Below are 14241 nucleotides of genomic sequence, written 5' to 3'. Positions count from 1 at the left end.
GAGTTCACACACAGTCGCCATCACTGTAACGTATCCTTCCAAGATCCCTTTTGAGAGACCTCCTAATTGAAGCCTTTGGGACGTGTGCTCGGGTCATGGCTGGTTCCACCTTAACTGAAGCAGCCCACAGCTCTGAGTCCATGTTCCCAAAATATCTGGATGAAAGATAAACCATCCCCTCTCCTCTCCTCTGCCCCTCACTCCCTCGCCCACCCCTTGTCGTCTACTCTCTCTTTTTTACCCTTGTAATCTCACCTCACCCCCCCTCGTTTTCTGTCTCCTCCCAGTGTTGCCTCCTCCCATCCTCTAATCTCACCCCTCGTATCATCTCCCTCATTTCGCCTCCTCTCCTGCGTCCCTCTCACTCCACCCACCAGCGATTTTCCCCTCCTCTTTTCCCTCCCTCTCTCCTCCCATCCTAACCTCCAGCCGTTCTTCCTTTCGCCTCCCTCTTCTTCTCTCCCCTCCTCCCCCTTTCCCCTCCCCTCTGTCATTAGCTGGTATATAAGAGCATTGTATGTTTCTACCTCCCTCACACACATACACACACTCGGTGTGTTTGCTGGGAAGGGTCCAAGGGAAACTAGGGATAACATTGTCTACCTTCCACCAAAGGAATATCTTGCTCTGGAATTCCCACTAAAAAGGTACAGCCTCTCCATTCATACTATAATAACACCTATTAATAGGAAATGTGCTGCAGTTGCAGTATTGTTAGCTCAGTGTAAATGTCCTTTGGTAACTATGAATGTTTTATGCTACTGAACAACTGCAGCTTATTCTAGTGTAGTAAGATCAATTTTATTTTAATACTTTGCATGTGTTTGTTTTCACTAATAAGAGATCACAGACAGTTGTATTGTCTTTTTTTTAATTTCTTTTTAAACATTAAATATATTAAATATATAAATGCTTTATGTTTATTGAAAGTTGTTGTAGCTACAGCGATTTGTTAATTTCTTTTCCACATTTCTGCTTCTCATCTCCTCCCTTTGCGTTATCATCTTTATCTCTCATGTTCCTCTTGAAAATCCATCTTTACATTTTTCTTTTCACGTCCTCTGCCCCACCATCACAGATCTAATGTGTACCTTTCATTCTCATCCTCCCTCAGATCCTGGATCAGCATCTTAAAGTGAGACGATACACGCTGTCCTATACCCGTCATCAGAAGCCTGCAGTGACATCCCCATTATCACCTGATCTGTGCAACGTGTTTGACCCGCCATCAGCGCCGTCACTCGACCAGCGACATCAACACCAAACCTTTTTGACGTTATCGGGGAGACCATGAGCAGCAACTACAGCGTCACTCTTTTAGGCCCCGCCCCCTGGGGCTTCAGGCTGCAGGGAGGGAAGGACTTCAACATGCCCCTCACCATCTCCAGGGTAAGACCAAAACACACAAACGTGGACACACACTGAATGACTCGCTCGCTTTTCAATATTTTCAGCAAAGCAATAAAAGCACATGCCTCTTTTTAATCTCCGCACACATGCACACACACACACCCTTCGGGGCAGCTCTAAAATTACGTGCCACTGAGGCCAGGTGATTAAACATGATTTAAACTGAATTCCATTTTTTCTTTCTTACCTTTATTCCTCCTCTCCATCTTTCCTCGATCTGTCCCTTTGACCCCAAACAGCACACTTGAGATCGCCCCAACTTAATCATGTGCCATCTGCCATGTAATGACCACTCAGGAAGGCTTCTCTCGCTCTCTATTCCCCTTCCCTCTGAGCATCTGCAGCAAAAGTGCAACAATAACATCCTGGAACACAAACATAGGCTTCTGTCCCTCTGCTCGGACAAGTCCCTTGATGGTCCCTTGGTTTCTTTTCGCCTATCAGTCTTTTCTCCTCGATGCCTTTCCAGTTGGCTGTTCATTCATAAATAACATATCACATAAATACAGTAGGTTTCCCTCATTACTTTAACTATAGAGAGATCCTGAAACATGATAATCCTTTTCTAAATTTGGTCAAGTTCCTGTTCCGTACCTCTGGGACAGTGCCGCTTCACTGGTATGCACACAGAAATACAGTGAAGCTTATGCACCCCCCTCCACACACACACACACCAATGTTCACAAATCACTAAAAGTGGCAGCGCACAGACATATGGCAACGTGAGCCTGATGATGAATGGCTTGCCAGGTCCTGTGCCAATCCCCCTTGGGGCCGCTTGGGGTTGCCATGTTTGTGTTATTGCTTTGGATGTGATACTTTTCCCACTAAGTGGAGCCATGTGAAGTCTAACCACAGTTGAGTGTGTGTGTGTGTGTGTGTCTGGGAGTGTGGGCATGGACACAAAATCACGTGGGACACTACCTGAACAACTGAGAGATAAGAATGACAAGTCAATTATACAAAACATCATGTTAAACACAATTTAATTTTTGTTTCTGTTTTATGTCTGAAATATCCGACTGCCAAATATTCTGCAATTGTATTGAAAATCATCTTTTTTAGAAAGTTTTTCTGCTGTATTGAGAAAATAAGGTGATGCATTTAAATAAAATAGTGATGTTAGTCAGTGAAGCTTTTCTTATGTCCAGAGAAATTGGCAATAAATAAACCCTAACTGTCTCAGCAGCTCACTCTGACCTTTGCTGCAGTAACACAACGACGTCTATGGTTTGAGGTTCCAAGACCTTGGCAGGGATATTCTGATATAGTTATTTAGATCTGCTCAAGACCGCGAAGTGTACAATTAGAGCAGGTAGTTTGACGTAGTTTCCAAATTCGGGTCAGGTCACGACCAGAGATTTCAATAAATATTTAGTGAAACTAAAATAAAAGAATCATCTTGTATTTCTATTTCAGTGTAAAAGTGTTTTCTTTGCTAGTCTGTTCAGTGTATTTTCAAAGGTGTAAAGAAAAACTGCCAAAGAATCCAACAAAAACTTTGAAAATGTCCCCATTTCTCATAATTTGTGTATTTGATATACCCCAGTGATGCACCGACGCCAAAGTGCTGTTCAAGTGTGTCTCTCCTGAGGAAAATAAGACCAATTGTTTCTCAAGCTCTGGATTCTGTTGCAGTTTTCTTGATGCACAAGATTTTTCTTTTTGGGGGAAAAAACTGTAAAACTGAAAAAAAAAAAGAATAGCAGTCCATCTGGTTTGGGAAAACTTAATCTGAGGGGATGCATTATTTAACTTAAGCTTTTTAAAGCTGCATGCACTGGAACCCTGAACTCTTCTACACATTACCTGTGTGTGCACGCAAATTGCCTCTCATAGAAAAAGTGCTCCCCATAGAAGAACTGTATGAATGTGTATGTGAATGTGAATGGCAATAAACTACTGTAAAGCACTTTGAGTGGTCATCAAGACTAGAAAAGTGCTTTATAAATACAGACAAGATACAAACCAGTCGGAACATTTATACTTTCAGCTCCCTAATACAAAAAACTGTGTAGTGTCCAATGCTCGGATATTTGACATGGAGCCGGTTGTTATCAGGAGAATTCCCAGCGAGTGAGTGGACGTGTTGATGACGTCTCTATCCTTCCGTCCTGCGGGCTCTACCCAGGCGCCTTTAACCAAACTGAATTTTTCCAGTAGGTGTCCCACATGGATAATCACTGGTTGTGTGCCGCATGTGTGAAAGGGCAACTCCAGACAATGTCCTGAATTCAAATGTGAAAATGGCGATATAGGAGATATTTATTTTAGTACTGCTGGGAGAAGCCGTCAGGTTTTTTTTGTGCCAGAAGGTTTTATTGTCTGGCTTTACTTTTCAGTTGCAGTTTAGTTAATTCGAGGCAATAAAACTACTTGGTCAAGTTGAGGCAATAAAACTACTTGGTCAGGTTTAAGAAGAGACCATCATTTGGGTTAAAATAGACTTCTTTGCAATATTAAACACATGCAAAGGCTTGTGGGAACAAAACCTTAAAGGGAAACTTCTGATGTTCTAAAACAGGCGCATGTGAATGAATGAATGAACGGTGAGGCTGATATACAGTGAATCTACACACAGAGACGAGTGGTGATTTGAAGGCTGTCTGTCTATGACACAAACATATGAGGTCACTCACCAGGTCGTCCATCTGGATCTGTCTCTCTGCCGCTGTCATTCTTATCATACCTTCCTCTTTGGTTTCTCTCGATATCGTCATGCCTCTGTCTCTCACTGGCTGTTAGATGTTATGCAACTCATGACTCACAGCTCACAAACAATGTCGTTTTCAGTCCGGATACAAGAATTACACCAAACCCTAATCCTACCCAATTAAATCCAGTCAATGGTGATGAAGGGCAGTGTTTCTGAGTTTGCCCACACCAGCCTTTTTCACAGCATATAAGTTAACATGGAATTTAATGAAAAGCACTGGCGTGAGTTGAATTATGGCTGAATTCCATTTAGCTGCTTCGGTTTCAGGGCCCTGGTATTTTTCACGCCTGCTCCTTGTCATGTCTCACTGGAACGTCATCGTCCATGTGGTCCGCACCACCTGTGATTTTCCTACAGTGACACGTCAAAATGTCGAGATACTGTGAAAAAGGGCCTATATCCTGGCACACACACACACACACACACAGGCTGCTCTCTGCCAGTCGGACCACAGCGTTGGTTCTGAGAAGCGACCACAGAGTAGAGGTTATTTGAAAACCCAGCACCACGGCCAGACCACACTTACCCTAACAGCTGCTGTTGCTAAGCTCGGCATGTATGTGAATATGTCGTGTGTTTTGTTTACGACACCCGTTGCACCCACTGTAATATGAAATTGTACCTGTGTTGCATCATTGGTCCAAGTAACTGCCGTTTATACAAATCGTGCTCACCACCCTTCTTTTTCTTTTTTTAAGTGTAGACAAGCAGCTTTTGTACGAGATTCAGTTTGTTTCTCAAAATGCCAATGAAAGTTTTTACTACAGTTTGACATAGTCCATAAAAGGAGATCTTTAGAGAAGACGTGAAAATATTTCAACAAAAGCAGCCAAGGTGAAAGAGGTGGTTTGTTCTCAAGTATATTTAGCCTATTGTTGGCTGACAGTTTCAAAAGGATTTCCCAAATATTACCATCGACAGATAAACATGGAGATGTGCAGTATGCAGAACAACAACTGTCTGATCCACACACAGGTTAATGTGTGAGAGGTTTGGTTTTAGCTAATAGGCCATTGGCTGTTGCTTGGTTTAATGTGAATACTTGAGATAGATTCCTTTTTGTCTGTCTCTGTAAGCACAAGGGAACTTGAATGAATTTCCTGTTAGTGAAACAACCCTTTTAATGGATATTCTGTTTAAAGATTTAGGAGAAAACATGCCGAGGAAGATCTGTTCACCGTTAACTCCCCTTAAAACCTTTTATCGTAAATTCCGTTTTTACCAATCAAAAGGTTTTTGAGAACAAGGCCTCTCATGTGCAGAGTCAGAAAATACCTGCCTGCTTTGCCCAGTTAAATTTTACAGGCAGTGAATCAATATTTAAACCTTTCCTGAGGCAACCCATTTAGGATGCGCTGCTAAAATAACCTAAGGGGAGGCAGCCCCAGGGGAGAGGATGCATTAAGACTCTAAGAATAGACGCATCACATCACAGGTCAGCTCCCATGACCACACCCACTCATGCTCTCAGATCTGTGTCTATGTTTTAAAAGCTCCAGGGTCTAGAATGAATTCTGCCCAGACTTCATTTCAACCAACACAATACAGACGGAGACAAAAACTACGGCAGGATATTGACTGACTTGCTTTTAAAGGGCCTATATTATTTTTTCTGGATTTTGTCCCATTCCTTTATTTTGCCACAGCTTTGTTGTGCATGTTGAAAGTCTGCGATGTGTCAAAGGCCAAAGTCTGCGCTGAAGGGAAGTTCATCCTGAAGAGCCTTTAATGCCCTGCACTATATAACTGTATAACATGCCCGCCTCCAGGCTATCACTATGGCAGATCCAACGCCATTGTTACCGTGGCTACTGGGTGTTTACAACTGATTAGGGTTTCTTGTTGGCAGCCTTCGTTCTTCTACCCTGTGCATGGTCACAACCTATTGATCAATAGAATAGTGTCAACCTATTGGCAGGAGTGTGTATTGCATATAACAAACCGGGCCCACTTCTGAAAGTGCGAGTCTACTGTGCTACTAGTGGTCAGAAAAGGGAAAGAATATCTTTATCTGGTTTATTTTTTTATAGTTGTTTGCATCGTAGTAAGCAAGAATGTATTAATAAGTCAAATGTCTGTTTTTAGTTGTTTTGATAGTTTAGTTTATACAAACATTCGGGTCTATGTCCATAATAACGCAACTTAATGTCATCACTTTGTCGTGAGTATTATACAACAGCTTTTGCAAAGTTGGTAATCACTGGTGATAAACTTAGTGCAGTGACCACAGCAAAATGAATGTACGGCTAATCTATCTTAAAACCCTTTTCATGGAAGAATGGAGTTCCTGGAAAGGCATCAACGATTTCTGAGTCCTGCCTCCCCAGAGATGCTTTTCAACAGCCGACGATAAGAACCGACCACGGTGATGGGTCTATTTCAGAGACCACTGAGTTCTATACATAGTCTCTTTTCTCTCTGACTTTCTGCCCCCCTCCCTCCAGCTTCTATAGCCTCCTCTGACGCTCTTGCACTCACATTGTTTCACCGACCGGGTCTCAAACCAAACTTAGTGACTTAACCTTTCATACCGTGAGGGCGAGAGCCAGTTGACAGCTCCTCCATTTGACTTAATAATACTTTAATCTATCTTAATCAAACAGGTCCCCTGCTTCCCTCTGAGTATCTGTCCATCTTAGTGAAATAGTCCCAGAGCCAGAATCAGCAACTTATCATTTCCTTTCCCATGAATCAATCTGTCAGTGCTCATGCATGTGTGTGTGTGTGTGTGTGTGTGTGTGTGTGCTGGTCAGAGCAGACTTGTTGTATTTGGACATTATAACAGACTTGACTTTTCTGAGTTCACAGCAGCGCAACAATTAATCTTTTACGCCTTAAAATTCGTTGGATGTTATGTTACGTTGCAATATTTGGCGTTGAGTTATTATGGCTTTCTGGGGATTGTTTGTCATGGTCAAAATTTTTCCATTATTACCAGTTATTTATAAGCACATGGTGATAAAGTGAGGGAAAAGACAGGGATTACTTGTTTTGAGATACTCTGATCCCTCCATATTGCGTGTCCTACCGGTGACCTCACCCCGGCATGTCTGTCCTCACCGGTAATGGACTGACTAATCCATTGTAGAAGCCTTATCAGTGTCACTCATGCCAATAGAGGAACCGTGCTGAAATGAAAATCACACCTTAAATACTTTTAGCAGGCAGAAGCATTGACAGCCTTTCAGACGGGGCCACGCATGTCAGAGTTGTTGAGTGACAATTTACTTTATTCAATGAGATTAGACACAAGATTTGGAATGAGCTTAAAGCAGTTGAATGTCTGAGCTTCAGAGGATCATGTTTGTGTTCATGTCAAACTAGCTGCAGGACATAGTAATGAAATACAAGTATGTAAGTAATAATAATAATAATCATTGAAAAGATGTAACGTACCTGGGCAATTTATTTCGTAGACCGTTTTCGGACATGTGTGAGGAGTCCGGAGTTTGCCTTTATTTTATGAAGAACGCAGCAGGAGATTGTTCGAGTCAGACGCGTTCACAGGAAATCACCCGGCGAGGCGTCTGCATCGAGCAGGAGGCAGGACATGATGTAAAGAACACTTTTTTTGATTACAGCACATCGACATTGGCGCCGACCCTCATTGCCAAAAGCTCTTGAATCTCATCGTCTTTCCAGGTTGACATCTTCGTCTTCTACATGTCAGACACCTCTTTTCATCCTGACATATTTGTATTCTTTTTGGGGGGTTTTCTCGCTTTTACGTCCATTGGGTGTTAGAAAGGTCATCAACACGCCCACTTTTCCGAATTTCTGAATTTCTCATATGGCCTCACTCAGTTTCTGGATTTTTATTTAGGGACTTGCGGGATAAGTTCAGTAAAATGTGCGGAGCAACTGACTCTGATATTTGAGGACATTCAGGAAAATATCTGGACTTCAGTGTCTGTCTGACAGCAGCTTAAAAAAAAAACACAAGTTTTTGAATGATGCTTTTTTCTGTGTAAGTGGAGTTAGCAACATTTCTTGAGGCCAGAACATTTTTATAATCCTGGCAGAACACGAGCACAGCCCGGTCATAACATGCACCGCAGTGATTTCAGAGTGAAAAGACTTGAATACTCTATTGTTCAATGCAGCTATAATGTATTTTCCGCAGTAGCTGCTAATCGTGCCGTGTCTCCTCTGCTCACCGCTCAGGATACAGGCCTCCTGGCTGGTGTGTTTATTCGTAATAATATTGGTTGACGACAAAAAGACCAGCAGAAATAAAACTGAAATGAGTGCGGGTCAGTAGCCAAAAAGAAGCAAAAGAAAACAGCTGTTGAAACTGCATAGCTGTCCTCTTTCCTGGTAGTTTGATCCTGAGAATTTCAGTTGTACATTTTATATTTGTTGACATGTTGGGAAATGAAAATGGGAAGACTGCGATTGACTGTTCAATTTTTTGCTGTGTAGCATCAGATAAACTCCAGCTATCAGTGAGTTACTGTGATACTGAAGACATTTTAAAAACAGGATGTTTCTTCAGCAGATTCTGAAATGTTCCCATTCGTTATTATTTTACAAAATACTTGAATGTTCAAGCTCAAATTCATTAATGAAATCAATCCCAAGTGTATTTTTCTGCAAGTTTATCAAGTGCAAGTCATGAAGAAGTCATCAACTTCCTGGTCAGAATAAATATCAAAATCTAAATGAGTCCAGTGATGTTGTTATGTTTATTTCATTTACCTTTTCTTAATTTAATTCAAAGTTGAAAATGAAAAGAAGACACCCCTGGACACTTATGCCTCAAAAAATATTCAAGTCTTCATCCTCTGTCACACTCAATTATACAATTTACATTTAGTTTCTATAGAATTTAAAAGAATATGTTTATTCTGTTACCATTCAGTTAAACATGATAAAATTTGTAAAAGCACCATTTTGGGATTAAGTACACCCTCTGTTACTCAGCGCCTCTATCACTTTCCAGTCCTGTGTTCTAATGGCTGTACTCCTGAGTGTGTGTTCACCAGCTCTGCCAAGACCAAGTCTCTCAGCTCCATTACAATCCCATCATTGAGTCTGACTGTGAATGCTGACTTGTTCACCTCTAGTTTAGCACAGTGCAGTTAGTTAAATAATGTTGTGGATTTGTTGATGCTGGTCCTGTATGAACAGTGTAGTCCTCTGTGACCTCTGTTACGCTGACCCCTCACTACGTTTCCATGTAAAGGAATAATAATAATAATCCTCCTTCAATACTTCAACACCTGTGAGACCCATAAATATGACATTTTCCAGCAGTTAAGTTGTGTCAGAGTTAATTTTATCGGTATGCACGCTTTTACTTTAAGAATCGCGCAATCTACTACACAAATATGACCTGTACGTGGCCGTAAAGCACCAAGAAACACAACAGTGTCCGAGCACAAACAAGAGAAATCAAGACTGATTTGATGAGGGAATTTGATGTAATACTTTTCCAGTACATCGTCTTTAATTGAGAACTATGCTGACGTTATCTCTCTGTTTGACCGTGACTTCATGGACGTAAAGCAGGTGAATCTAATGTGTAATGGACCTGCTGCTTTGTAAACCCAACAGATCTAAAGATTCTCGTCCTTGTGTGCAAAACTCTGTGTAATGTGCACAATGTGTTTTTGTGGGTTTTTGGCAGCTGTAGCTTCAGTGAGCTGCAGTATATGTGGGAACTCAAGCCGGTTTAGCCTTTTCTTATTAGCGTCTGCAGCATTAACACACGAGTCAGGTGGTGATTATTAGATGCTGATGCACACATAGCTTTAGAGAGTTTTTCAGATGCTTTCATTAGGTGGAAAGTATGCATGTGTTTGTGTGCCAGCATAGGCGTGTGCACACATGGGTACACGTGCACACATGCTAACATGTTGTATGCAGATGTCGATCAGCCACTAAATTAAAACCAGTTACTTGTTGTTATGTTTTGGCTGTTTAGCCCTTTATAGACAGAGCTGCTTGTGGTTTAGAGGCCCTTTAAAAACCTGCTCTATAACACTGTGTTGACTCATAAAGGACATGATCTATAAAGGACATGATCCCCATCCTTTCTCCATCATCTATAAGTTTGTATTATGTTTGGCATACTCCTAAATACTGTAAATCCCTCGTCGTGTCTTTGTGTTTTCCGGGACAAATATTTGTGTCTCCTGCTCTCAGCTTTTCAGTCAAAGCGTGAAATTCATTGTCAGAAAGTTCAAACTTTATGTTTCTGCAATTCCAGTTATTTCTTCTGATCAGAATTTTCAAGAACTTGACCTGCAACCCTCAAGAGATCAGCAGACTACATCAAATCCATGGACGTTAAATGCACCCTTTGGAACAGTGGATTCTGTCAGATAGACTAGATCCTGTTACATGCATTTCCATGATGATTCAGCATGACTCACTTCATTCAGGACCATAAAGAGCAAATGAAATGTTACCAAACACAGTTTACTACATGGATAGGTTGAGGTTATGTCTGCCCCTGCTTTCTCTTCATTAACTTCTTCCCTTTTTGCACCTCTATTTCATAAATCTACCATTTGGTCGTACTTACCTCTCGATTTGTCTTCTCTTCTTTGTAAAGTTGTGTTGATATTTTGCTGTTCTCTGTGTTGCTAAGAGATCAGAGCACTGTAGTTGTCACCCTGTTTTCCTGCACATATTTCATTTTAACATCCTTTTCTGGTTTTTATGTGCAGAGTTGGTCAATAAACAATATGTTTTTTGTTAAATTTTTATATTGATATATCAAATATTATGCAAGAGCTCTTGGACATTTTTTCCTAATTGCAGTTTTCTGTCCCCACACAGGATTTAAACCTGTAATGCATTACACGTATAAATCAGCATTTCCTGACATGTAGGATCACACTAAAAGATGAGCTAACTCTAGCATGTGGAAGCAGCTTTGTGGATGTTTGATTTACAAGGACCAGTCTCGGTAATTGCGTCTCCTGCTCTCAGCTTCTCAGAACGTAGCGTGATGTGAACCATCTGCCTGTCAGCTCTGTCACTCCCGGTGCTGAAAGCAGGCATTATTCAAATCACTTGGTCAGTTTGTTCAAACCAGACGCTTCTGCAGCACTCCAGCCAAACTTTATTGCCGTGTTAAAACCAAATTCTTTTTCCTTCTAAAAGATTTAAATCAGGTAGCCTACGTGTTGAAAAGTGACATAGCTGGAAGCCTAATGTCAAGTTCATCTGTGGGAGCTTTAACACGCTGCATGTGTAGCGATGACAAGTGAGGACCCTATAACATTTGCATGAATATACAGTATAATGAGGCAAGGATATTTTACAGCTTGACTCAAGAAGGAACCCATTGAATTTTGGTGCGAATTGAGTTATTTTTCCCTTCGTTTTCTTTAAAGGTTGGTCAACATCTTCCTTGATTAATGGATCTTGAAGGAAAAAAATTGGCATGGTTAAGAGGCTGGTTTCATAAAGGGTATGTTGGGCCGTGGTGGAGGTTAAGGCTCCACTGAGTGTCATAGTTTTTTCATTGCCGTTTGTCTGTCTCGTAGCAGAATTATGCAAAAACTACTGACCTGAGTTTTTGGCCACTTGGTGGAAGGTGAATGGGTGAAGGAGCAACCCATGAACTTTTGGAGCAGGTTCGCTTAAGGGGCGTATCCAGGATTTTTTATATTCACTTTCTTTAACATTGGGAGATGGGGTGTAAGCCTATAGACGGAGGTATGCACCTCCGATTGCCTTTCTAGTTTTGAGATTTGTTTCTCCCAAGTAAAAATGACAGCGTCATTCTTTTCAGCCCAAAAACGTTGTCATCACTAAAGGGACAAAGTCCTCAAGTGGTCGTATAGGAATTAGGATTTCTGTTGGTTTGGAGCAAAGGAAGACGTAGTAAAAACATCTGGTCACCTCATTAATGTAACTGCAATGTTCACTGCTTTGGTCTATAATAATTCCTCTCGTATTCGTCTTAAGAGTGAGCTTTTATTCCTACATTACATTGTTAGCACTTCAATGCAGGCTTCTTCCGGCCATTTCACCAACATTGGAGGGAAATTTCAGTTTTATTTGCAATTAAAAACGTCCCAAATCCCCAAATGCGCCTTAACTTTCCTCATCTGTTTTAGTTTTCTCCGGTTTTGGGGCTTTAGTGTTGGTGGTTTGTTAATATGAGTTGTGGCCGAGTGTTAACTGATGTCCCTGCACTTTTGAAGCAGTGCTCAGTTGCTGCCAGAGTGTGCACTTGTACTGTGTCTTAGTCTCCTGTGTATTACTGTCTCCAGTGGATGTCTAAGTGCAGTGTTTAAAATGCTGTTTTCTGTCATGGATGAAGCAACGAAGCCATAAATCAAACACCCTGGGAAACAGAGTGCTCAGCCTCTCGCATGGACGGATTATTTCAGATTTCTCTTTCAGATTTTCTCAACGATTTGCTGCGCCCTCTTTGATATGAAAGTTGAAACTACTTTAAGCCCTGACATCTTTTTTAATCAAACTGATTGAAAACAAATGTTTGCTTTTGGAAACAGATCTACCAGCGCAAACAATTCGGGCAGACTTATGCGGAGAAGACAGATTAAATACTTACAACTCAAATATAAAAAGTTTTTCCTCTTCGTCTGGTTCACGGCCTCTTGTTCAGGTTCAGTTAAACTCTCCCGTGTGGACGCAGTTCACTTTGATGCAGAAGGAAACAGAGCAGTGTTTCTCTGTGGATCTGGAGAGGGGGGTAGCATTTGTTTGGGGGCAGGAATGGAGCGCTAATTATGGGAAAACATACAATTGAATGTTTTGTGGTGAGAGTCTGGTTGAGACCAGTGCCAGAGTGGTTAGCAGGAACCCACCCCTGGAAATGAGTCAAAACGTAGCCCGCAGAATAAAGAGCCCACAGAGTCAGTGTACCCAGTAGCGGTTTTTATTTATTTTTCTCCTCTCCCACTCTTTCTGCCTTCCACTCAGTCCATGCAATTTGAATCAATGTCAAGTCCATCCCTCGTTACTCTCCTCTTCCTGCCCTGTGTGGTTGGTTTTGAGAAGCGGCGACTGATGTTGCGTGTGTTGGGCTAATATGACTATAAAAGGTTGGGGCCACAGAGCCTTAACACTAATCCGGGTCCAGAGCCTCTTTTATTAGCCCGGCCTGTGTCTGTCTGTCTTTGGGTGTGTGTGTGTGAGTGTGTGTGTGTGTGTGTGAGTGTGTGTGAGTGTGGCAAAGGAAAAAGACAGAGGGGAATGTGACAAAGATGTCTTGTTAGTCTCTCATCCTCGGCACATCACTTCAGAAACACTTTTTCTTGTAGAGCCACCAAATCCAATAGCTACTCTTGAAGTCATGTGCGGCGGAGTAAGAGCCTCTTCAAGGCAAGAACAACCGCAATGTTCTCGTGTGTGTGTGTGTGTGTGTGTTCAGCGATGTGGTCTGTGTGGTCCTTTTTCGCGGTGTCAAAAGAAACAAATGACCTCACTCCCCTTTGGCCACACTCTGTCCTTGTGTGTGTTACCAAGAATGGTCTGAACTGCAGCTGCAAGGTGTTTTAACAAGTATCTAGACACCAATTTATTAACAATGCAACAAGCGCACAAAACCAAGTACTCGGAAATTTCAGCTGTAGACTCATAAAGACTCGATGAAGCCGTTTTCAGACATGAACTCCAGACATGAGATTGTGGAAAGAACATGCAGGAGGCAGGACGTGACGTACACATCCGAGTGCGGAAATCACATGTTTTTATTTACACCACACTGACTTTGTCGGCTTTTTCTGCCAAAAACTGCGGAATCTCGTTGTCTTTACAAGTTGACAACTTTGTCTACGTCTTCTGCGTGTATGGCTCCTCTTTTTTAAATTTGTATTCTTTATGTTTTCTTCAGTTTTGCATCCGTCGTGTGTTTCAACTTCATCAACCCCTAACCCTCGATCGCTGTGAATTCTACAGACATTGTCCTGCTGTATTCTCACTCAGACATTCTTAGTTATTACTACGGGGCTGGCAGGAAAAACTCATGAAGCCCTCTCACATGAACCCCGCTCATATGAAGCCCCAGTGCATGTCTGAAAGCAGCTTATGAAAAGATATTGTCTTCACATTGCTCCCGCATACATTGACGTGGCATCATGGGAAAAAGACGGAAGACTGTGTCACATTTCCAAATTTGTCCCTGTCCA

General features: G+C 41.8%; 1 protein-coding gene across 4 annotated transcripts in view; it reads left to right on the top strand.

Moving 5' to 3' along the window:
- Positions 1-489: 489 nt before the first annotated feature.
- The window catches only part of pdlim5a (PDZ and LIM domain 5a), a 60604-nt gene continuing 46852 nt past the window's right edge, over positions 490-14241 (top strand). For all 4 annotated transcript variants that reach the window (XM_035165671.2, XM_035165670.2, XM_035165669.2 and 1 more), the window contains exons 1-2: positions 490-647; positions 1115-1389. In XM_035165671.2, coding sequence (XP_035021562.1) covers positions 1291-1389 — 99 coding nt within the window. In that variant the 5' untranslated portion in view covers positions 490-647; positions 1115-1290. The remainder of the gene's footprint in view (positions 648-1114; positions 1390-14241) is intronic.

Source organism: Hippoglossus stenolepis, chromosome 9 (assembly GCF_022539355.2).
Source record: "Hippoglossus stenolepis isolate QCI-W04-F060 chromosome 9, HSTE1.2, whole genome shotgun sequence".
In the NCBI taxonomy this organism is placed as follows: domain Eukaryota; kingdom Metazoa; phylum Chordata; class Actinopteri; order Pleuronectiformes; family Pleuronectidae; genus Hippoglossus; species Hippoglossus stenolepis.
This window is presented reverse-complemented; position numbering and strand designations above follow the sequence as displayed.